Below are 25,326 nucleotides of genomic sequence, written 5' to 3' on the forward strand. Positions count from 1 at the left end.
ATATTTAAATTCTTTGCTGAGAGTTAAAAATGTCTTGCCTTTTTTAACCTATTATTTGTAGGCAAAGCTGGGAACATCTCTTAGTTTTTGGTTAGTGTTTTTCTGTTCAGGGACTTTTATAACTTTTCCTAGCTCTTGCCGTTTGATATAAAACTCCTTGATATTCTAAGGAGTGTAGTTTGGTTTTTACTAAGGTTTAGATAATTTAAGCTTAATGTGGTTCAGCTGTTTCTCAGAACAAGGGTATGAGAAAGTACTCCATTGAGGAGTCGTTTTAAGGCATGCTAAAATCTGGCTGCCTTTACTTGGAAAAGTGATAGCATCCCCCTTCCTTCCTCTCTCCCCCAAGCTGGGACAAGGAGTGGAGATTTGATAAGATGTATTTTGTGGGAGGATGTGCTTTTTGCCGTTTCTGTGAAAAAGAAATCTGCTCAAATCTGGCCAAATTATCTGCCTTTAAAAAAAACGCATTTTGCACATGCTCAGTAAAAATTCCTGAAGCCTGAAATTTCTGAAGGCTGTTTGAATATAGCATAGCTCATCCATGCAAGGAGAAATGGTGCATTACTATCTTCACTGTGCCATAGCACGTGACACAAAATCTTGGATCAGTGCGGAACCAAATAGGTCTGAAAAACAATAACCTCTCATGTACATTCCTAACAGCATGACAGTCGGCTGTCTGGCATTCCTTTGGTTGGTTGGTTTGTTTGGGTATTTTTGTTTTGTTCCTGGTTTTATGAACAAAGTATAACAGGGAACAGCCTGGGATAAAGTGTCTGCTGAAGTACACACAGGAGCTAGAAGACTGAAGAGATCCCTCCAGGATCAGCTTTTTGTGTGCTAAAGAAAACAGAGCTTAGTTGTTGAAAATACAGAGTTTAGAATGTATTAGAAAGATGGTGTAATAGTGGGTTTGCCCAGCAGGATCAATGAGCTTCCATTCAGTTTGAATCATAATTGATTCATGTCTACTCTGAAGTCTGGCTTTGCCTAACTTTAAGAATTCTTGACTTGAAATCTTAGCGGTATTATTTTAAAGTAACTGTTTTCTTTATGTATAACATATTATATAGTTATGAGCAGGATGTTTCTTGGCATATGACTATGCAGTGTAATTCAGTGGAATCCAGTATCTAAGCACATAGAAAGATGTAAGGAAGCAAATGTGTATTAAAATTGAAAGGAACTTAAGAAGTATGACTGACTAAATTCTTACTCTTTCGGCTCAGCTGAAAAGAAGATGAGTCCTTTACTACTATATACTTTGGACTAGTATAGATTCATGACTCATGTGCTCCTAAACTTCCGCACAGTTTTTGCCTTTAGTATGAGCCAGAAATGAAGGATATTCAGTCAGTGTGTGAATGTCAGCATAGGTGATCCTACAGCTCATTTAGATGCAAACTTTAAAAACTTTATCTTTCAGCTTTTTGACAGGATAAAGTTGTTCTGGATGCCTGCAAAGCACCAGCCAGATTTTATTTATCTGAGGCATGTTCCTCTTAGAAAGGTCCATCTCTTCACCATAATTCAGCTGAGTTGTCTTGTGCTTCTGTGGATTATAAAGGTTTCAAGAGCTGCCATTGTCTTTCCTATGATGGTATGAAATGTCTTTTAATTCTTCTAAAAATGACTTTTATTTTACTTGTGGATATTTATTATTGAAGAAAAACATTAATTGTGGGCAGATAATTACAAAATTGCTTCGACTCAGTGTTCAAGAACAGTTCATGCTGTATTAAGGAAACATTTTACACATCACCTCTTGTTTGAGTCTGGGTTGCACTCTGTTAATGTGTGGGGATAGCCCAAGTGTGTATTCTCTTAGGGAGAATTCTCTTGGAAAAAAAAAGAAAGATATTTTTATTCAAGCTGTAGTGCTTAATCCTTTTACAAAAGGAACATTCACCCATTAAGGACGTTGTTCATTCACTGAGGAACTTTACTGATAGTTCTGTGTCTTGCTTGCAATAAAAATCTGTTCTGCTGCTTAATAGATCTGATTATCTCACTAATTCAAAACAAGAGGTATCTCTGACCTCAGTGATTGTTAAATGTTTCAAGTCAGACTTCCTCTGAACAAAGGACGACCAGCTGTTGGCCTGTCCAAATTAAAGGGTGAAATTCTACCTGTAAACTATGGTCACTTTTGAAAGTAATTCTCTACAAGCATATTTGTCAGTTTTACTTGCTTAATTTCTTAATAGTTTGAATTAATATCTTTACAGGTCCTAGCTTTGGTGTTTGTCAGAAAACTCATGGATTTCTTTTTTACTAAGCGGGAGCTCAGCTGGTTAGATGATTTGATGCCTGAGAGCAAGAAAAAGAAACTGGAAGATGCTGAGAAAGAGGTGAGTCATGGTTTCAGGGTTTTTTTTTTGGTGTTTCCCCTTCATTAAAAAGAAATTTCGGGAAAATTCTGTAAATAAGGCATATTCCATGCAGCAGGCAGACTTGTTAATATTATCCAAAGTGTAATATCGTGCTATTTTACAGAAGTCCTTTTAAGGTTGCAAATCTAATTAGAATAGGTCTAATCCCACTTAGGTGGGGATGTCTAATAGGTGTAGATTCTTATGCTACCATACTATCATATAAGATAGTATCTACAGTGTTCCTGGGGATTGCGTCTGAGATCTGCTCAGATGAAGTGCAGGGGTGAACTTGTAGGAAAGTCCTCAGGTGCCTGAGGCACTGCTGACTGTTTCAGATCTGTACTCCTTGTCTTCTTTCAAAGAATATGCATTTAAAATCATTTCTTATAAACTTGATACAGGACAGATTCTTACAGATTTCTACTGAGAAATTTCCTGTGTTTTGACAGTGAAACACTGATTTTTCTGACTGTAGCCTTCTAACCAGTTTTTCATCAGTTTGATGGTATTTTCATCTAGTTGCTGCTTTGTGCAGCTTGTTTGAATATCTCATGAAACTGTGGGAATACTAAGTAACTTTATTTGCAAAGGATGGAGGTCTTCATCCTTTGTCCCTGGTTATCAGCCACCTGTTCAGTGTCAACGGTTAGAGAACATCAGTATCGGGCCCAAATAAATGAGGGTCCAATCACTAAGTGCAGGAGCAGTAGGTAGAATACGTTGGTGCTAGGCTGTTTTAAATGGGAGTCGTGTATTCTGCATCAGCACTTTTAAATGGTAGCATGGTGTGAGGCTGAGGTGGCAGTGGGAAGTGAAGGTGTAGATAATGGCATGTGGTGTTGGCAGGCTGTGGTCACTTCTAGGTGGGACTGCTCTGGGGACAGTTGTGCACATGACCTCTAAGTTTCCCTAAAGACCTGTGAGACTTGATCTTTTGGTGGTACAGTGATACCGCAAAAACTAGACAATGTGAATGGCTAGATCAGCAATTTATCCTTAGGGATACCCTGAGATATGATCCAAGACTAGTGAATTGGTGTGTGTAAAGCTTCCCACTGGTAAGTCTATTTGCAGAAATAGGACATGAACTAATAATTTGAACAAGTAACTCTGAAAACTAGATTTCTCTGCCTCTAGGATTCTTCTGTGACCTTTGATAATTCACTGCCTTATCTTTAAGCTGGAGAACAATAACTTTGCTTTTCTTGACACATTAAACTTTCTAGTTTCATAGAGTACGTTTTGGGGTAAACGTTTTACCAAGGTGATAAACATCATGATGACTATTTACTATTTAGTATGTGCCTGTAAAACTACCATCTGCAATTAAAATATGTGAGTCATTGTGTTCCCCCTTGAATTGAAGAGAGTTGTTTCATCACAGTATCTGTTGTCATCACAATTCAGAGTAACCAGAAGTAACCTAGGTAGTAGCTCTTTTCTTGTGGCTCTAGTTACTGGAACTATTTCCTTGTTATCCTTACGTTTTGGTTATATGTCACTTTTCTTCCCATGCTTGATAGGATGGCATCAGAAAACAAACCTGGGGAAATATACTGGTGTTACTTTATTTCATTCACTGTCTATTTTGAGAGGTTATTTTTACATATTTTGGCATTTCTAAATATTTGGAGCTATTATTAAAACTGTTCAACTGTCAAAAACTTAGGAAGCTGTGAAGCCTGGAAATGACAAAATTAACTAGTAATAAAACTTCTGACATGTAGCCTAAGGAATTAATTGGAGAGTTGCTATCACACGGCTTTTAAAAATAGAAGTATTCTACCCACAAGAATATTCAGAAATATAGTTGACAAGATCTGAAACTTATTTGATTGGATCCTCATTTCATCACTTAAGTTGTTTTTGTATTTTTAGGCCATGTTTTTTCAAGGCTTTAGATTTATAGTGGAAATTATACATGCCTTCTCCTCACAGACCTCCTTTGGAAGCCACTTTGATGTTAACCAATTAAGTCTTTTCAAGCTAGGAATGAACAAAGTGGCTTCTCCCATTTGGAGAAAAAGAACGTTGTGATTTATAAAATAGCTGTAGTAGGAAAACATAGAAGGGAAAAATAATCTGTGCATAGAGGACTTAAATTTTACTATTTTGGATAACTGGCTCTTCCAGCTAATACCAACTTTTCAGTGTGTGTGATGCATGTGGGGTTTCGGGTGGTCTGCCAGGAAATGGTAAGCTCTCTTTTTGGGAGAGCCTACTCACGCTTTCAGACAGGCACCAGGGTAAACTGATACAAAGCCCTATAAAGGGAAAAAACGATGTGGAGGTCTCTGGGCGTCTTGTTATGCTCATAGTGCGTACATACACATACACAGTGCAACAGTTTAGGGCAGGATTTGACCATTACATTCATGTGAAGGCTCTTGGCTGTGGTTTCCCTGACCTAACAGAGGTGTGAACCTTGAGAATCCTCCTGTGGAGCTTTGTGCTGATGTCAGAGAGACAGACTCTTTTCCTGTGTTCTTGCAGGCAGGACGTGGTGTTTGAGGGGTGTTGCTTTGTTCTCCTCCTAAGACAGATTTTCTAAATTTGTAATTATTTCACAAAAGGATTGTTGGTAGAGGGGTCTTAATTTCCTGTTACTCAGAGAAGTTTCCTACCTTCCTATGAAAACTGATTTTGGTGTCTTGTTTCACTACCTTTCACTGCAATAAAACTTCATCAATATTAAAACTGTGTGTGCAGCCTTAATTTTGACTTGCCTGTTTTTTTGCATGTTAGCATTACAATGCATATATCCTGTTATGCATGGTATTTAAAATTTGCCATACTGTTGCTCATTTAGTGTTGCTAAGTTTTCTCTTTCTTGTTACAAAAGTGTCTCCTCTATTTGGCATTGGAAAATAACATTAGGTGAAGACACATACTTTAAAATAGAAGAGGTTTTAAATGTCAAGTATGTACATTAAGAAAGTTGAAAAGTATGTTATTTTAAGAAGTTCAGATAAATACTTAAACGGAAAGAGGATTAAAGTACATAAATTTCACAGCATCGTATCGTGTCTCGTATCTAAATTTTTTCCTTTTAGGAAGAGCAAAGTATGCTAGCAATGGAAGAGGAAGGAACTGTTCAGTTACCACTGGAAGGACATTACAGGTAAAATATACCTTTCCTCTTTTAGGTGAGTTACAATTAAACAAATCAAATAAACATGCCACAATATTTATTCTTAATGCTTACTAAATGTTAGGGTGTTTGGTAGTAGAGTACAGTTGGGTGAACTGAACCATCAGCATTCAACAATCTCAACCCTTTTCTAGTCTTTCCACATGATCTCATGGTCCCTAAGAAAATACCACATTGGGTGAAGTTTTCCCTTGGGCAGGACTGCAGGATCAGGCCATTCATAACGAGCTTTCTGACATGCATGGCAGGGAAAGAAGATGTAGAGGAGGTCAAACCATTCACTCTGATGCTAGCAGGGAGCCAGGAAAGGTTTTGAACACACCCCAGAAAAGCTAGGTTCTTACAGTATTACATTATAAAACATTCTAATTAAGACTCTATCCATTTGAGATAATAAATGAATCAAGATCTGTCCAGGGTAGATAAAGCATAATGCGGGGTTGACACAACTTAAAAACCACGAGCACCCATGTTATAGCTAGTAATAATACACATGGCCAGCCCATAAGGACTTACTCTCATTTTCAGTTTTCAGAAAGTTCTTAATAAAGATTTGAAATATCTGGTGATAGTAACCTCTGCATTAATGACAGTTTATAGAAACACGATCTCAGAGTGGCTTTCTCTGTAATATTTTAACACAAAGTTACCCTAAGGTCTCCTAAGGCAAATAGCAGTCTGTGTCTCTGAAAAATCCCAGTCTATTTCTTACTTTTGATGCATCACACCACCCTAAATGGTCTGTTTTTTTATTCTTTTGTCCATACCTTTGTGTTCTACTTTATATTAGCAGTGGTTAGCTTAATTTATTTTGAGGTGTGATCTATATTGATCTGTAGTTTCTTTTGATAGAGTTGCCTGGATAGTACCTGACTTTCTCTACTGTCAGGGTCACAGTCCTACAGCTAAAAAGAAGTCAAGATACCGGTTAATAAAGTGGTTCCCCAAAACAATATGCAAACAATTTTACTGAGGGCTTACTGAATGTCCATATATATATAAGTCAAGACAAGCAAGCCCTCTAAACATTTGAGACTATTATTCTTAAGTGTATAAATATGTATTTGGAGGAGTCAAGATTTTTGATTGCTTTTAAAATTGTTTTAAAAGCAGATGGAGTTTCAGAGCATAAGTACTTTGTGAACTGTTATAGGAGCTCTTAGGATTCTTGTTTAATCCATCTATACCACTGGCATGCTGAGATATCTTGGGCAATATTTAATTTCACAGTTCCTCATTTTTCTCTGTTAGTTGGAAGTTACACAACGTATTTTATTGACATTACTGTGATTAATTGCTGTTGGAGGAAGAAAATACTAAAAAGTGCGAAGGTGTTTTAAGATTTAAGAGAATATTTAAGTCATTGTTCAGGATTTTTTAAGTTAAACATAATTTCTTAACTTACATTGCGCTTACTGTCATCACTATCAATTTTCAAGGACTTTTATAGTTTATAAGTAACAAAGACTGATTGCTCATTGTTTTATTGTGTATTTATTTTTATTCTTGCCTAGAGATGACCCATCTGTGATAAACATTTCGGATGAAATGGCAAAAACTGCTGTGTGGAAGACATTGTTGATATCCTCAGAGAATGCAAAAGATAAGGAGTCAAGCTTTCCTTCTAAAAGGTTTTAACATTTTTATACTTCATTGTACTTTATGTATTGGTGTCAAACCAATATCAGAATATTGTGAATACTGTGCTAGGGATTAGAAAGATTTCTAGCATCTTGCAGTTTTATTTCTTGAGGTTTCTTTTTATTTACATCCAGTCATAATATTCTGAGCTCACAAACCCACAAATGCACTATTTATTTAAAAAAAACCACCCCAGACCACAAGTATTTGCATGCTACTTAGTTATGCTACAGTGAAAAATGAAGTTGAGCATGAGTGATGCTTGTGTGACGGATCACCAGCCTACACCTGGATATTGCACAACAGCTGTTGTGTGTTCTGCTTGCTTTTGTTCTTTCCTCTTGAAAAATAAGTGGCCATCACTGCCCTGGAAATATTTATATGAAGGACCCAGTACTCTGAATGCAATTGACTAATATTTGCAGTGAAAATACTTTCAAGATTGCATTACTTCCTTTCATTTCTTTTGCCTTCTTGCCTTGTACTCAAAACAGTTAAATACGTTTAAATTTTAGTCGAGACAAATGTAAAATGAAGCACTGATGTTCTGTCTGTGCTATAGTTATTATGTGAATAATAGTAAGCACAAGCACAGTAGGATCCTAAGATAAATTTTCCTCTTCATAGATTTTAAATTTATCTGTTTCTACTTAATTGTTTCATATCACATTTTGTCATAAGCTCCCCTTCCTAATTACTCTAGAAGCTGATTCCCCAAAGGTAAGACCCTATCTCCCAATCTTTTCCTTGATTGTATCTTTGAATTCAAACTTCAGCTAGGAACGCAAATGACTTGACTTTCTGTAGTTTTTGGGGACAGAGAATGAAAAATTTTGAATAGGAATGTAAAATATACTCATTAAAGTCCTTAATATTACAATTTAAAATTTATTTTGTATTAAAAATAGAAGCTGTAGATGTAGTATATTTAAATATTAAATGGAATTTATTCTTAGAACTCTTAATCAAATATTTCAAAATATAAAGTTATATTCTGCCCGTTTCTATATCTAGTTTTCAAAACAAGCACCATGTTTGAAACAGCTTCTCACTGATCTGTGGTGAAAACATGCAGTAAGAGAAAAAATCCTGTAGGAAAATAAATTGTTTAAAATGTTATTAACCCAAAATGGCATGCTGCCTTTCAGTGTTGTTCCTACCCGTAAATAGCATAAACAAAATGATCAGCTGATGACCAGATAAATCATTTCAGACACCCATGGAGCAGCTGATTAATGTGATCATTTTAATGCTGTTTCACTGACAGCCAAAATAGCACTGTAGTTCTGATTTGCTTTCCACTCTCAGCTGAAAAGACCATGTCACAGTGAAATCCATGTGGTGCATGGGAGAAGAATGTACAGTAGGGTCTTCTTACATTATATGCCTCTCTGTCCAGGCTGTGAAAGCCTGGAGAAAGAGAAGAAACTGATGTGGTATATTCGCAGCCACTGGGTATGCAGCAGTTCTGTTTTTCTCTAGTGCATATTGCTTTCTTTGATGGTGTAATAGATTACGTAAACATGTACTGGTTTTAGCTGAAATTTTCAAAGATCCTTTGAGCAAAGAGCATCTACCTAAGACTGTGGCTGAGACAGTATTGGCAAAAAAAATTTGGCCTCTCCACTGCAGTAAAATAGTAACTAATTTTCTAATGAGCTCATTTTCAATCTTTTATCTTTGGTTGTGAAAACAAAGACTCAGGTGGAAAGGAACAGTTTGATGATTTTAGGTATGAGTGTCCTGTTGTAAAGGAACAACCTCTTAAAGAATCTGAAACCTGCTTTTTCACGTGCTCTAGCTTGTCTCAGATTCCCAGACAAAAGTAGATTCAAAGAACTTTAAACCTCTGATAGGCAAAACCGTAACACATTAATCTTAAATCTTACTAGAGACAGAGCTAAAGAAACATTATATTCCTAAATGAATGTATCACTACATGAAGATATATTTCAATCCTAGGTTAAGTACTGAGAAAAAGAAAGCTTGGAATGGTGGCAGTTGTAAGGATAATTTTTGCAAATGATCAAACTGACCAATATTACATTACACAATTCCCTTCAGTGAAAGGGTATCTTACCATAGGTGCAAAAAAATTGTGTTGTTTTCTGACTAATTTTGCTGATGCCTTTTGAAGTTCAGCTACAGCACTGTTTAATACTCTTTTTCCTCTTGTCAGGTCTGCTTTCTTATACTAATATCCCAACATACTACTAAATGGGGACAATTAAATTATGATTCTGTACTATGCTTTTATGTAAGGCACTGATCAGTTAACAACATAGGGTGATTTCTGGAATTTGTAAAATCTGGAAATTCTTGGTACTAATTAAATATTCAGTTGACAAAGCTAATGAAAGACTGGCCAATAATAAACTAAGATCATCTTCAAAGAGATTTCAAGCACGAAGGGTCTACACAGATGACTTCTCAGCCTGATGCATGGATAATACCTATCATACCATCTGTGTAGCAGTACAGTTGTGTGACAGTTACATCCCAGACTCACAGCAGCATTTGTCAATTTTAATCAGCTGTTGTTTAACCATAGTTTACAATTTTCCAAACTTAATTTTTCACTGTTATAACTCCTAGGGCCCTACAGGTCTCTCCTTTTGAGCATGTCTTGGTAAAACTGAACACCTAGGCACCTATCTGAAACATAGCCCTCTTTGGTACATACAATTAACTATTCCTCTGTCTTTGCTTATAATATTAAGCCCTTCAGACAGCAGTGTCAAAATACATGCAGAAGATTTGACCATGTATAGAAGGAAGGGTACTGGAGAAATCTATCACTTTGTAGACTGTGTGAGTCCCCTTCCCTACCTGAAGATAGAGATGATACAAAAGATGCAGGATGCAAATCCCTCTTCCCAAACCTTCCATCTCAGGCTTGATAGACTACTCCCTCAGTAGGGAGGAGTAGAGTGCCAAGTCTCTTACAGATCCAGCAGTAATCTGTTTTACTGGTAAAATATTGGACCTGTCCTTTCTTAGTTTCCAATTTCTCATGACACTGAAGCCCACATCTGCAGGTGATGCTCAGGGATGTGACTCTTCCTAAATAGATGGAAGACTTTCTTGGTATCATGGAGGCCCCTAAATCATGGGAATATTTTAAGACTGTAAGGCAACAACGCATCTTCACCGTTTGCTTTTACTAAGCACAGGTAACTCTCAGCCTGCTGTACTGCTGCACTTTAAATTCACCCCCCAGGAATTTGTTTGCATACCCTTTGTGTGCAGAAAGTGTAACATACCCAATTCTATCACTGTTCTACAGAAGGTGATAGATTTGGCAGTTGAAGTGGCAGAAGTTGGTATTCTTTAGCTATTTCCATTAACACCTCTGGAAGCTGCCACAGGCATAGAAGTAAGCTTTGGCTGAACTGAATTGTATCCTTAAAGCAATTTTTATGTGAAGAAAAATGTCAGATGATTGTAAAATTGTGCATGAATCACCTTAAGAATTTGAGAATTGATCTTGCTTTTTTTAAACCTTGTGTAACAGCCTATTTCTCATTCATTCTAGTTAAGGAATTATTCCCATGAAACCTGGTAGGTTATGTGCTTGATACAGGTTTGTTCTCAGAACCATCTTTATTTTTTTTTAGATACCCTGCCACTCTTTTGTTAAAGGCTTGATGTGCCCATGTCATGGAAGCCTCTTTGCATTTTCCTAGTGTGACTGAACTCATTGCGAGAACGTGATTTTTTATTTATTTATGCTGTTTTAAATTAGGACACTCTTCACCAAAAAAAAAAAAATCATCTGCTTTGCACATATATTGCTTTCTCTAGGCAAATCAACAGTGTCATAACTGGAAGGAAGCTGAATCCAAATCTGAACTCTGCTTCAGAGTTCTTATTGATATGGCTTCTGATAGATCTTTCAGGCTTTACGGGTCAAAATGGGGAATATTGTCACTCCCCAGCCCCCGTGCTTTTTCCTGCCAAATACTACAGCTGAAAATTGGCTTGCACCGCTATAGTTCAGAGACATTCCTTCTAAATTTACATTGAGCAACAGAATACATTTTAAAGACAAGAAGTACTTGTGACCTCTTGTTTGTGCCATTTAAGAGAATGCCAGTATTGTCTGAGAACTGTACCACTGCCATCATCTAATCAATTAACAGTTGTATTTGCCAAAAAAAAAAAAGAAAAAGAAGAAAGTGTCTGCCTTTGCTTGCATGCTGGCTGACGTCTGTTTGTACATCTTAAGTTCTCTATCTCATCACTAAAATGCTGGCTGATGTCTTCTGCACCATTCGGCACAAACTTTCACTTGCTTCCCAGTTTGTGCTGTGCAGCATGAAAGAAAAATTAAAGTATCAGTGCAGTGTTGGTTTTCAGGTACATCATTAATATACACAGTAGTGCTACTGTAACTCTTTTTTTCCCCCTTCTTTTCCTAGTGCTGAAATCAGAAAAGAGAAGAAAGCTGACTCAGGGAAAGGTGTTGACCGGGAGACTTGTCTATGACTTGTTCTTCAACTAATTTTTTTACAAATGAATGAAAGGAGTGCCACAACCACTAAATATATATGATTTACCGTGTAACTTTTGTCTTTCATCTCAGACTAGCACAGGTAATGTAGTGCAATATTTGTTTCATTTCACCTTGTCTACATGTCTGTATCATCTAGTATCTGTGTAAATGTCTGCAGTAGCCAGTGCAAAAAGTCTTTATGTTCTTTGCTGATACTGGCCATTTATCAGTGTTTGTACCATAAATCTAATAAGCAAATTTTTCTTTCAAATTCAACTTTAGTGGTAATAGGTTTGTACTGTATTTTACTACTTTTTTCTGTGTGAGAATACTTACTAATCTTTATTCAAGATTAAAAACCACCTAACTCACGTAAATGATTTCAGGAAAGCCAAACTGACAGCAAACATTAAAGAAGTTTTTAAAGTAACAGCTGATCTGACCCTGTGAACAAACTAACAAGGATAATCCTTTCCTCCTCAAGCTGTCCTTCTGAAGTCATGGATTACTCTTGCGATGAGGATTGCAGGGTTAGATTCTGTATTTGTGAAATTTTCCTTGATTTAATACAGTGTATTTAATATTCAAATTTGTATGTAGATGGAACATAGTCATATATATTTAAAAATATGTACTAGAACATTCCCTTACCTTAGTTGAAAAACTCCACCACATCCTTTGATGTGTGAAACATGGGTACGGTATTTCTTAATATTCAATCTGTGATTACAGTATCTTATCTTGTATTGTATGACTGTTGCTGTGGTTGGCCAAACAACTAAATTATGTCAATAATCAATCTATTATTTTATAATAAAGAAAAATTTGTAGATACAAGCTATATCCCACATGCAGTTATATCACCTGCCCAATGTTTTTCTTCTTCATTGCCTAAAATACAGCCACATAAAGGGCATATTTATATTGGCCTCTCTACCAACAACTGTAAACCTCTTAATTTCAGAGATTAAGTGTATAATACTTAATATGCTGATGTTGATTTTGTTACAGTTCTTCACTATTCCATCAAGTACATTGATTAAAAGATAAAAACAACTTTACAAAGTAAAATGTGGCTTTAAAATTATTGCAAAGATGTTTTTCATAATGGATTTTGTTACTGCCTGATCCTTCATGCCATTCTTTTGTGTAAAACAAGGACTGTGAGATTAGGTATTGAATTCATAGAGATGTGGAGAAACAGTTTTGTTGAGTAATTTGGAATTCACTGATTTTTAAATTTTTTTAAGGTAAGTTTTTAAATTACTAAATGAAAGATAACTCTCGTTATTATGCTATTACCTTGAATCCTACCAATACGAATTAGTCTTGTAATCTTTGTAATAATTCATCTACAGGAATCTAGCATTCCCCAGCTTTCTAAAATATGATAATCTTTCCACAGATTTCATGCAAACAACATTTCAGATGCATCACATTTTAATTATTCCTTTTAATGTTTCTGTGTGTGCGAGAGTGTGTGATGTTTTACTACTGTAGCCATAAATGATAACTGCATTTTGCTGCAAACTAATAGGGTTGCTGTTTTGAATTTGACTTTGCATTATCAAAGCCCATTAAAGCCATTTTTATGGAGGAAAAAAAATATAATGGACACAAGGATTTACATTTAACTCAATGTTTGTAAATTTAGGAAAAAAAAAAAGCTGATGCATTAAGCTAAAATGCTTTGTTTTGTGTACTTGATAAACTGTAAGATTCCAATTGTTTTAAGATTAGTATAGAAGTTCAATACTGGTTTGTCCCGAGAGCAGCCTGGTGGTGTTTTAATATGTTGCTGACTTTGTTACAGATAACATATACAATCAAAATGTATTAGTTTCACTTGACCAACTCTTAGAATATTAAGAAATCAGTATATTCAATGGCATTCTGTATTTCTGTTCAGTATTTCAGAGTGGTTTTATTTTAAAGCACTCTGTTCTTGTGTGAATTTAAATGCTATTCCAATGTTAATCTTAACGTTCTGAAATCACACACAATATAAAGCAAATGTAGTGCTATATTTACTTCTAATTTAATATTCCTGGTCAAAATTACTCAATTTCTTGGATGTAATTTATTACAGAAGTTTATGTGTACATGTGAATAGACTGTTGTGTTTTTCACAAGACATGTTATGTGAAAATAAATATTTATCCTAACTAATTTTCAATTTTATTTTCACACTGCAAACCTCAGAAAACCTATGTAATATGGTACAGTATTTTAAATGTCTACCTGACACTTGAATATGCTTCACTGTAGAGTGCAGTTCTGCTCAGTGAAATGTCACTGAAACATGAAACAAGCCAACAGTGGTGGCTTGCTGTGCGTAGTTGATAGAGGTTACAGTAAGGGAACACATGTAGTTCTTTAAGTACGAGAGCCTAGTTAATGTAGTTGTCGGATTACAGAAATACTATTTTTGGTCTATATGACACTATTGCCCCTTGCTTCGCAAGTGATCCAGAAGTTCATAATGATCATCTTTTTTATAGCCTGTCTGCATTGCTGTGATCTATCTTCAAACTGATCTATGTTTCTTTCCCTTCAGTTAAAAGAATCAGAGATGAGGTTGTTATAACCTCTTGGAGACAACTGACAGCCTTCATCCTACCTCTAGAGCTTGCTTTAACAGTGATGCCAGTCTGCATTAGAATGACTAGTAGTGTGAGCCCAAACTTCTTTATTTTGTGAGTCAAGGAGGTTTTGGTTTGTTTATGAACCCCTTCTTTTTTCTCATTTAAGGACAAGCTGCATGAACTTGTCTTGATGTTCTTCCCCACCTCCCTTGTGCTTTATCTGTGTGCATTTACATTTATCCGTGTACTTTTACATCCAAACCTAGTGTCCCCAGTAACCCACAATACATACCTGACTGCATGCTGGCATCTAATAACAAGAAGTTTAATGTCAGATAATCATGTCACCCTCCATTACATGATACTATTAAACAAAAGCAGAAGTTTCACTGTTATTCTCTCAAAATTAACAGTGATTTTTTTTTTAAATTCTAAGAGTTCATTTCTTGAGCAGCATTTTCAATGATACAGACTACACCGCCTATTCATAACTTAGTATCTTTTTTTATTTAAAAGCAGCACAGTTTGTAGTACATGTGGGTTGTATCTTTTCTATATGAAATTAAGAAAACTAATCATCAGCTGAAGAAGTCTACCTGGAATGCTAAAGATAAAGCAGATGGTTACTGGCAGGCTACAAAGAAAAGAAAGTTTGCTAAGCAGCATGTTCACATGAGAGTTAGTTACATGAAAGTCCAGCCTTTGCTTGAATGCTACTTTTCATTGTAATGTTTTATGTTTTGAGTGCAAGGAATGTATCCTTTCATCAGTAAATGGGAAACTTGAAAAAAACCCCACAAACCAACCAACCAACCAACCGATTTTCTCCCATAGAGAAACAATGGTGGGGTCCTAGAGTTCCCAGATAAGAGTTTACCAGGGCAGATTTCCACAGTAGCAGCCTTTCTGACTATAAAGTAAGCAAAACTCACAGTACTATGATAGGAAACAAAGAAATCCAGTGCCACTGGTTTGAACAGGTATCATTCAAAAACTTTGGTGAAGGCTGCTTACATGCCTTCCTTGCAAGGCTTCTACAATTGTACATGAGATTATTTACTTAAGGAACTGCAGTAAGCAAGTCAGTATTTTTCTGCTAAGTGTTTCATTCTGCATAGAGAATATTAACATACGAATGCATATTAACATTGCAGTATTCCTGGTACTACTTCCAAAATAATAATTGATCAAACATTAGGTAATTTCTGCAAAATCTGGTTAAAATTTTATCAGTACTTTCACAGAAATGATGACAGGGTTAATTTTATTTTTTGTGGGAAACATTATTATATTTGTTCTTCAACTGATCTCCATGTTGATTCCTCTGTGACATTTTCATTATTCATTACCCTACTATAGAAACTGGACTGTTTCTGTTTTATGCTGAAATAGCAGAAGGTACTGATTCAAGCAAGTACTGTGCTTTCCAGAAGTCTGCAACATACCTGCGTTCTGGTGACAAGACCTAATTAAACATAATGGATAAAAATGCAGTAGCTGCGTGACAAAAGCAATCAATCATTATAAAGATTAGGATTTTGTTGTGTACACAGGTATCCCAAGAGCTGATCCTTATCTCAATTCATACTGGCTCAGTGTACATTAACTAGAGAGTATTCTAGGGAAGTACCATCACTTGCTGGTGCTAGGGCAGTGAGAAACACTGCTTTATGAAGTGGCTCATGTGGGTATAAATATGCTTATGTGCTTGACCACTGATGGCATGGTCTTTGTCGGTGTACCACTGCGGGAAAGAAAAATACAGAGAATGTTAGTTCTAGCTACATCTAAATCAAACAAGATAGAGAGACATAAAAACATGTGCAGCCCTTTAAAATTAGCCCAGCATGGAGGCATGATACTTCAATCCCCGCTTTGCGTGTGGGATGCCCCATCTAGTCGTACTAAAAGTACGAAATGAATATGTGGCTTGTCCAAAGGGAGGGTAGATGCAGCTCTACAGTTTAGAACAGCACCTCATCTCTTGAGCCTGTAAGGCCCGTGTATTTGTCTGAATGACAACCACGCACTGGTGCACTTCCTTCTGTATTTCATAGTTTTCAGCACTGCTCCCCATGAGCTGGGAGAAGGGAGGAAAGGAAGAGCTTGCAGCTTAGTCTGTGAGTTTTCATGTACAGCGTAAGAAGGGGCAAATAACTACTTGTCTTACCAGTTCAACAGAGAAACACCAAACATTACCTCTGGATAGGAAGATAACCTGGACAGATTATCTTGGACTTTAGGATATAAGGAAGGCTTAACTTCAGCTATCTATCTCTAAAATACTATTCACTGGACTTCGGGTATATGCAAAGATTGGTTTTGTCTGTTTGTCTGAGAGCACAAAAATAACAAGGTGAAAGATTAGGTAAGCTGGGTCAAATACAATTTGCTGCTTTACATTTTGTCTTGTACAGAAGATACATGGATGGGTTATGTTAAAATTTCAGTCACTGAAAATGAAATACGAGTATGTGAACTTTAAGACTGCAGTTAATTTAAACCTTACAACAGAGAGCTTTTACTAGTCTCATAGTACAAACCCATTTTTATGATTATAAACAAAACAACCATACCATTGCCTGAAAATCCACTTCAGCATCAACAAGAGCTTTGGAAATCTGTGCTGCTTGCTGAAAGTGAACATTATCTGAAAAGTGGAAGAGAAAGAAGAAAAAGGTAAACAAAAAATAGCTTCTGTATTACTCTAGGGGAAAAGCAAAGCAACGAACACAGCAAACTCCCCAGCACTGCTGAGTGAAACACAAATCAGTTGCAGAAAGCAGTATTATTTTATTGACGTAAATTTAACAGCCTTGCCCCTTCATGGTTTTGTTTTGTCAGTAGTAGAATTGCGAACCTGTCTGTAATACTAAAATGTCTAATTAACTGCAACTCACCATCTGCTGTTCCATGAATAAGGAGATATTCAACTTCCTTGAATTTTTCAGCTCTGGCCATTACTGTTGAACTCTGAAATTACAGAAAAGGGGGGTGGAAGGAGGGGGGAAGAAAAAAGGTGCTACTTATTAGAAGATGATTTGCTACCAACTGACTTTGATTCCTGTTGACATAGTCTGGGGTCCTTCACATAAAAACAACCACCCCTGCTCCCCCCTCCACACCCTGAAGTAGCATGTTCACATATCCAGCAGCACTGTGCTCGCACTCAAACCATTCTGCACTGATCTGCCATTATTACCAAGGGTTATGTCTGCAAAGTAACAGGCAATTCCAGAGGGGAAGAGTTTTGCGAGTGAGATACACATTTAATGCATCGCTAACATGTTGTTAGCCTGCAGCACACCACTTGCCATAGGTTTCCTGTGCGACTGCAGACAAGTTAAAGAATGTTGCCATGGCAACAGTGCACCCTATGATAGCAAGGAGGAAATCTTGCAGAGCCTACATGTGTTATCTTCCCCACCAAAACATACACTAGTTCACATGTAGGTAAGTCAACAGAGCTAATATTCCACCAGTCTCAAGTAAAAATGGGTGTCAAAGTTTAAAACAATGCTCTCCCCCAATACAGTAGAGAAATGCCTGAAGGAAGAGACACTAGATGACATCTATAAATAGATGTGAAGCTCCATTTTGGGAACTGAAAGACAATATGGTGATGAAAAAAAAAAAAGGCAACTAATCAAGAAACTTAAAACACAGTAACAACATACTCCCTAAAACATAATAACCACCTGATCATAATGTGACTAGGTACTAAAGAATGAGGAAAGTAAGAATTGCAAGTAAGATGTTTAATTTGGGAAAGGAAAGGGAATGGGATAGTGCTCTGCCATGAGAATGGGAAGACGACAAGGGACAAGAGATGGTATTTTGGGTTTGACAAGGCAATCAGTATAATGGGGCAAAAATACACTGATTTACATTTCTTTCTATTAGCAGCATTATAAGGATTCTCTGATGAAAATAACTGAATCCCTGTGGACTTTTCTCTGTATTACAAGACCTTAAAAGCTACTATGGCTAGGAAAAAAAAAAAAGAATAATTTTGGTTTGGTTGTGGTTTAGTTTTTTTAATTTCTTCTGCACCATGTACTAAGGCTGTATCCTTGCATATGGATTTTCATTTAGTACCCCCAAAACATTGTATTACCAAGACACAGAAGTGTTCTAATTTCTTTATGTCTCTTGTATACTCATGAATCTTTAAAGCAAGCATGAATATTAATTAAATGGCAGAATGATTTACCATAACCCTCTCATCACTGCAAAGATCTGATTTCCCTTAATTCAACCAAATTTAAAAAACAAGTTCAATACAGAGGGGAAAAAACAGCACCCTCCAATCCCTAACACTGCAATTGCCCTCTTTTAATAGCGAAAGGCTGCAGAGCACCAGAAATCCCAGCTAATGTATGGTGGTAATCCACACACACTGGAAGGATGACATCCACTGCAATGACTTGGTATCATGGAGTAAGAACAGATAGTTATGAGAGTGCCAAAATTTGGAGAGAGGCCTTTGATTCAGTGAGCATTGGTACAGCAGCCAAACAAAAAGAATGACTCAGAAAGTAATGGCCCAGTGATATAAACAAGCAAGTAAGCAAACAAAAAACCCCAACAACAAAACAAAAAAAATCAGGAAAAACTAAGTGGTATCCTTTGAGTGAATCATTTTCTACATGTGCAGAGGGAAACTTGATAGGTTGCCTTTACAAGCTTTCTTCCAGCAAATCAGTGCTGATTAAAGGGACAGCCAGCCTTCTGTGAGTGGGAGCCTGACTTGAGCTATGCTTCTGCGAACTCAACTTTCCAAAAGCAGTTTGAGAAAGGATGTCGTTATTTTTCCTCTCCAAGCCTTAAACAAAATAAAGCTATTTATTTGCTAAATACTTCAGAAAGAAGGAACACACAAAGGAGATGATACCTTCTAAGTTTTTTTGTCACTTAACAAGTGATGTCTCACTTGCTGTACCCATATTCAACAGTAAGAGTCCCTTCCCATAAAACATGCTTTACAGATAGAGTACTGCCAAAAGAAAAGGTTGCAAGATTGGGATCAATCTCAAGGTAGGCACAGTTACAGCACAAAGCAACAACTCCATCAGCTAAACAAACCTGAAGTGGACAGCAAATAAAAAATTACCCTATCCACAATTATACTGCTGGGACAAAGGATCTGAAAAGGTAATGTGTACAAGTGCTGAGAATTGGGCCCTGCTGAGTGTAACTGCCTCTTCTAAAGATCACCCAGCAGTCAACATTTTATCAGCACTCCACAAACAAGTTAAGGTTTGGCTGAAACTGAAGGTCTCTCTCCCTTTAGCATATTCTCAGATAATAGAACAAATGTCAAATCAGTACAAGATGGCATATTTACAAAATTGTACCCTGTTTTGCATAACCTAATGATGCAGCAGTTCTTAAGGACTGAACATTTCAAATCTGCTAGAAAAAGATTGCCAAATCTATGACTGTTTCAAACACTTGCCAGAAGCATATCAAATTCAGAGTGAACTGCAAAATAATCTTCTCACAAGTTGAACAGTCTCTTTGGTATGCTTTACATGGCTACTGCATCTGACCTCCCGAGCTCTGCCCTGATGATTTAGTCTTTACATCAGGGATGTTTCCTCCCAGGCAGACAGCCTCTGCTCCATTCAGCCTAGGATCCCTGCACAATTCCATTCGGAGCTCCACCCATGCTTATTCCTTTCTTTCACAAATCTCTAATTTTTAATAGTTCACAACTACCCTAAAAGGCACAATCAATCACATCTAATTGGCTAACTTAAAGGAGTGGGAGTCATCCCTCAGACTTGTCTCTTGACAAAGAGCATTTAACATGTCAGATTCTCTTCCTTGAGTAAATGTGAAGCTCTGTGTCCCAGTAATACAAAGGTACGGTGTACCCCTCTCACCATAACTCGTTTCTTCAGACTAAATATTCACTCATTAATTATACTCTGTGCATTAGGAAGGCACCTAGCAGCATACGCCTTCTTTAAGCAGGTCTGTAGACAGTCTCATTTCTTTTCAGTTAGGGCATACACCCTACAGAGTTTATGCAACCTTTCACTTCTCAAGAGAGCTTGTGCAGTAGGACAGAGAATATCTGATGCAGTGCACAAACCTGACAGTACAGTTAACAGTTCAAAAAGGCTCTAACAGCTTCAGCTAGGAGAGCTTTCAGTACATGTTTTTGCATTTACTTGCTAAAAAACATTCAGTTCAGAAAACAGCTCTCATCAGAGACAGGGGGCCAGGAGGCTGGCTGTTGGGACTGGGACATTGAACAAAGGGGCTGTAAGCCAGGAACATGCTGGGCTGAAGGCAGTAAGGTCCTCAGCATCCACAGAATCCCACAGCCCTTCCACTGATGCTACATGAAAAGCAAGAAACTTACTGCTCGAGCTACTCCATCCCTCCAGGTTCAAATGGAAAAGTAAATTCCAAGTAGTATGTTATTTGGGGCTTCTAACAATTAATGAGGGCTTCGGTTGCATTTTCCTATCTCTAGAAGCAGCAGTGAAGTGTGACAATCTGATCTGTGCAATTACCCCTCCTCCATCCAGCCACCATTCTTCCCAATTAGTCCTCTGAGTAACACATTTGAAACCTTTAGCTCTTTGGTACTGGCAGTTTCAACGTGGCCATTGCCAGCAATGGATACTATGCCAAGAAAATCCGACTCCTGGCTTGAAAGGATTAAACAGTCCTCTGTTGCCATCTGTGCTGTGAAGCTGGTGAATGACTTTGTGCACCCAGAGCGTTAACGTTCGTTCTGCACGACGACAGTAACTTCTATTTACATTGCTACCTCGCAGACCTCCTACTGTTCCCACTGCCTTAAAGAAACAAATTTGGGAAAAGGCAGGCAGGTGGCTGTGGGCTGCTGGTCAGTCTCTGGTGAGCCCGAGTAGCTCGCTGGTTAGAGACGGACACAGCTCTAAGTCTTCCAGCAGTCACTAGTATTGACCTCAATTTTGACTGGAGTATCTGATATAGCAGCTGACAAAACTAGATGGCTGTAGCGATATGACAAAACAGATGTTTCAGTCCATATCTGTATGTATTTGTATGTTTTACCATACTTTTAAATCAATGCAACAACCCTCACTCTTTTCCCCCACTTTCCCATGACAATTACTTCTTCAAAGCATCAAGACACAAGTGCTAAATTGTTTTCTAAGCCTGTTTACCAACCTAAACACTGAGAATGCCTCACCTCTTTGCCTCCATCACCCATCTTTGGTTCCGGCATCACCATGGCTGAACACCCCTGTAAAACATCCCAAAAACCAGGGCACAAAGAACCCCCCAGATCCATCACACTTCAACAGCCACTGTATTTCCACCTAGACCTGAAATTTAACAAAACCTTACAGAAAGCTTGGGCTGCCCTGCCCTATGCCCGGCTATTACTCATCTACTTCAGAAAACCCCTGATACAACAACAAGAGCTGGCACAAGGAACAGTAAGTCAAACAATTCATCATGTCATAGCAAGGACAAACGATCCACAGGTATTGTTCAACCATTAGAAGACCTGGAAATTCTTTCACTTCTGATCAAACATTAGACCAAACCTTGAAAACCCTGTGTTCATAGAGATGGGGCTAAAATTCCACCTCCAACTTGGTCTGCAATTCGCTTGCTATGATTGCAGTACAGTCTTGCCTACCTGTCAAATTTCCCTAGTCTTTAGGAGATTTTGCTTTCCCTGAAAGAAGCTCACAGATTCCCAAAACAAGAAAGTTCACACCATACGCATCTTTTAAAAGTTGCATTTCAAAAAGAACCAGAGTACATTTGTTTTGGTGGAAATGTTGTTTAAGATAAAGCATAGTTTGCCCACGAGCATATTAAATTTTAAAACAAATTTGTTTCTTGGTGATTAAAATAAAACAGATTTTACAGCTTGTTTTACAGTCTGCAAAGTAGCCAAATGGAGCTGAATGTAAAAGAAACCAAAACCTAACACACCAAACAAACAACAGAAAACCCACACCATACAGCAAGGAGTAACTACCACATGCAAATCCAAACACATGAGACTACAGCCTCTAAAAGCACAATGCAACAGAGCTGGAAGAAGAAAAACTTACTTCTTCCCACAGGGAAGGAACTAGACTCTATAAAGAAAACCAGAGTGGTTTAGAATATAAACACCACTTCATAGAAACAAAGTAATGTATTTCTTACATTATAGTTGTTCAGGTTATCACTTGCTATAGGAAGACCCATGTATCGCTCCGTGTATATTGAATCTGTAATAAAAAAAAACAAAACAAAAAACCAAATCAAAACCAGAATCTGCGATTTGATTTTCAGTCAGTCTGTCTACCAGTCTACCCACTGATACAAGAAGTAAGAATGCATACAAAAAAACGGAAGAAAAAAAGATAAAAACAGGTTTTCCACAATGAGGCTTGTAGGTAACCATCATTATTCAGAATATTTAATCTTCTTGTTGCCATGGACACCTGAATGCTGAATATTAATAAAGTACTTTGTGTCAGTGTTACCTTATTGTTATTCTTTCAGTAACCCTAACAAAATTACTGAAAATCTTGCAGTAAATGACTAGCATTGGACAAAACACACATTTTATCTAAATTTTTCTACTAAAAATCTGTAAAATGAAAATGTAGCAGTAGATTAGGAATCACCTTAGCTCTATGTTATATACAGTAAATAGTATGCATCTCTGATTTTCCAGATTCTTCAGCATGGTCTATTTCCCTTTTTTGCAGATTTGCTGCTTTATTTTTAGCCATACAAATCAATGCTCTGTTGTCATAGTCTAATGTCCATTTAACTTCTCATCAGTGTCAGTGTTGTTGCACTGGCTGTTTTTTTTTTGATGCCGAATATGCTTGCCTCCATAACCCTTTCCTTTATCTGATCAACTAAAAGTGGAATTTATAGATCCTGATCTTTGTTAAATAAAAAAAACCCAAAAAACCAAAACCAACCCACCACAAAATTCCTGCCATGCTGTAATATTCACATCCAACACCAAAACATTATGAAATCTTCCTTAGAGCCTCAATGGACTACTGCTAATACCTGGCAGTACGATTTGATCTGTGGAATTAGCCAGAGCATATCATATGCTATTACACAGACTCTGTGCTAGCTGCAGAGTGATAAATTATGCCTCGTTTAGCAGAGGTTTGCCAGGAAAAGCTTTTTTTTGAACATTTTTGGACAAATCAAAACCAGAAAAGATGTAAAAATGTGATCATATTGTACCAGCGGGTATTATATTTTTAACTGTATATAATTCTTTTAATCTGGGAGGAGAGTCCCTATAACTGTATTCATAGCCTCATGCAACTACAGCCTTATAGACTGTAAGCTTGAAGCACATACAGACTTGCCCACTTGTTCAGGTTTTCCTCAAATCAAGCTATTCATAAGATTAATTTTATAAAAATCTAAATTTTATACTCTAAAAGGAACAAACCTAAAGACAATTCAAATCCTATTCTGTTACTTTGAGTGAGTAAGTTAGAATGCAAGTTTGATATAAAGCCTCACAGTTCATTCTTCTAAGTGAAGTAGCATTTTGAAGAAGGTAAGTCTAATAGCCATGGATTTCTGACCGACAATACTGGGCTCAGAACATGTGGCAGCTTCAGAAAGCAAACACAGACACATTACAGTAATCCTACAAAATTACAATAAGTTTTGCTTCATTAGAGGTTAAAGACGTTACCTGGGACTGTGGATCTGACCTTTAAAATGGAAAATAAGATTTAGGGAATTGGTGGTTTAATTTCAAAATGCAGTACCCATGAGTTCATAAAAACAGATCAAGTGGCATTTACATGGCATCTACTAGCTAATCAAAGTTCTGTGCTATGAATCAACACTTTGCAGCATGTGCACTGCAAGACATATGGGAATCCTTGTAACAAGGAAGCCATCACATACCATAATACTGCCAACTTGACACAGGGGCAACCGCTATTCCACACTTGAACACGCCGCTTCCAGAGCCAAGCACCATGGAGGTCACATATCCCCCATAAGACTGAGAAGAAAACATTGCTGTTATTTTAGTAGGAAAGAAAAGGATGGGGCCCATCTGCTAAACAGTTCATCAGACATTTATAGGCTCAGTGTTTTTCATATTAATGAACTCCATTCTGAATTTGGGTCAGATCTCACCCAACCTGCTCAGTTGGGGAAAAAGGCATCAAACAGTGCATGGCAGCTGTGGCGCTGATGAATGAGAACTTGCTGGGGAAAAAGGGTGCAAACGCTGCTGAACTGTGACTCAGCTAAGGATGACAGTGTTTGGTAGCACCGTAGGTAGCAGCGAAAAACAGGAAACAAGACACTGCTGAACTGCTGTGTCCCTTTCTGTGCTGGGGGAGTGGGTGGAAGCAGAGCTCAGGCCCACAACATGCCCAATGAGTAGTTGCACTAAGGCAACTGAAGATTTACAACTCCCTCAGAGCAGGCCTACGGCAGCTCACTTGCTAACTCTCCTCCAAAGCGTTGAGAGCAAGACTGTGACTGGGGAGTGAAGGATCTTCTGCAGAGTCTGTGGGAGGAACTGTGCACCAACACACTCCTTGCTATGCACAGAAAAAAATCACTCATAGGCTAGCTTGATACACAGATGAGTAAATATCTGACACACACTTGAGCATCCAGACAGCAAGATATCTAAACAATGTCACTGACCACCCAAATGACTGCCCTTACTATAGTCTGAAGGGGTTATTTAGGAAAATGTGCCCACCCACATCAAAAAGAAGAGCAATTTTTGGATCTCACTCCTGTCTTGAAACCAGATGACAGGCAAACGGAACTGTTCAAAGCCCTTAAATGTTCGCCCCAATTTCACACTGAAGTCCTCCCAATGAGATAAGCAAAGTAGTTCACCTTCATAGTAATTAAAACCACATATACATACGTTACCTAACCTAGCCACAGTAAAGATATTATTGCTAAGATATTATTGAGATTACGGCAAACAAAATTAATGTACCTAATGACAGCCTGAGAATCTGAAAACTCAAGAGATAAAGAAAATCTGTTTGCTAACAGGTTCAGCATCCAAGATGCATAAATCCAACATGGCTCCAAAGA

The 25,326-nt window shown here is 37.4% G+C and overlaps 2 protein-coding genes across 9 annotated transcripts in view; one reads left to right on the forward strand and one right to left on the reverse strand.

Annotated features, from left to right (window-relative positions):
• SLC4A10 (solute carrier family 4 member 10) overlaps positions 1-13,834 on the forward strand; it is a 151,049-nt gene extending 137,215 nt beyond the window's left edge. For 5 of the 8 annotated variants that reach the window (XM_061451910.1, XM_061451889.1, XM_061451865.1 and 2 more), the window contains 5 exons: positions 1,430-1,603; positions 2,232-2,354; positions 5,432-5,499; positions 7,044-7,160; positions 11,592-13,834. In XM_061451910.1, coding sequence (XP_061307894.1) covers positions 1,430-1,603; positions 2,232-2,354; positions 5,432-5,499; positions 7,044-7,160; positions 11,592-11,658 — 549 coding nt within the window. In that variant the 3' untranslated portion in view covers positions 11,659-13,834. Of the gene's footprint in view, positions 1-1,429; positions 1,604-2,231; positions 2,355-5,431; positions 5,500-7,043; positions 7,161-7,851; positions 7,891-10,705; positions 10,732-11,591 lie in introns of all 8 variants that reach the window. The other 3 variants (XR_009743105.1, XR_009743103.1, XM_061451920.1) reach the window with 3 other exon arrangements.
• Positions 13,835-14,535: 701 nt separating this feature from the next.
• Positions 14,536-25,326, reverse strand: part of LOC133265130 (dipeptidyl peptidase 4-like) — a 42,657-nt gene continuing 31,866 nt past the window's right edge. Inside the window, exons 23-28 of the mRNA XM_061445789.1 lie at positions 24,160-24,259; positions 22,423-22,487; positions 17,151-17,223; positions 16,827-16,900; positions 15,069-15,994; positions 14,536-15,031 (exon numbers count right to left, since the gene is read on the reverse strand). Of these exons, the coding sequence (XP_061301773.1) occupies positions 15,896-15,994; positions 16,827-16,900; positions 17,151-17,223; positions 22,423-22,487; positions 24,160-24,259 (411 nt within the window). The 3' untranslated portion in view covers positions 14,536-15,031; positions 15,069-15,895. The remainder of the gene's footprint in view (positions 15,032-15,068; positions 15,995-16,826; positions 16,901-17,150; positions 17,224-22,422; positions 22,488-24,159; positions 24,260-25,326) is intronic.

Source organism: Pezoporus flaviventris, unplaced genomic scaffold (genome assembly GCF_033815535.1).
Source record: "Pezoporus flaviventris isolate CSIRO_AGI_PZ_B2104156 unplaced genomic scaffold, CSIRO_AGI_Pfla_v1 ptg000001l, whole genome shotgun sequence".
Lineage (NCBI taxonomy): Eukaryota > Metazoa > Chordata > Aves > Psittaciformes > Psittacidae > Pezoporus > Pezoporus flaviventris.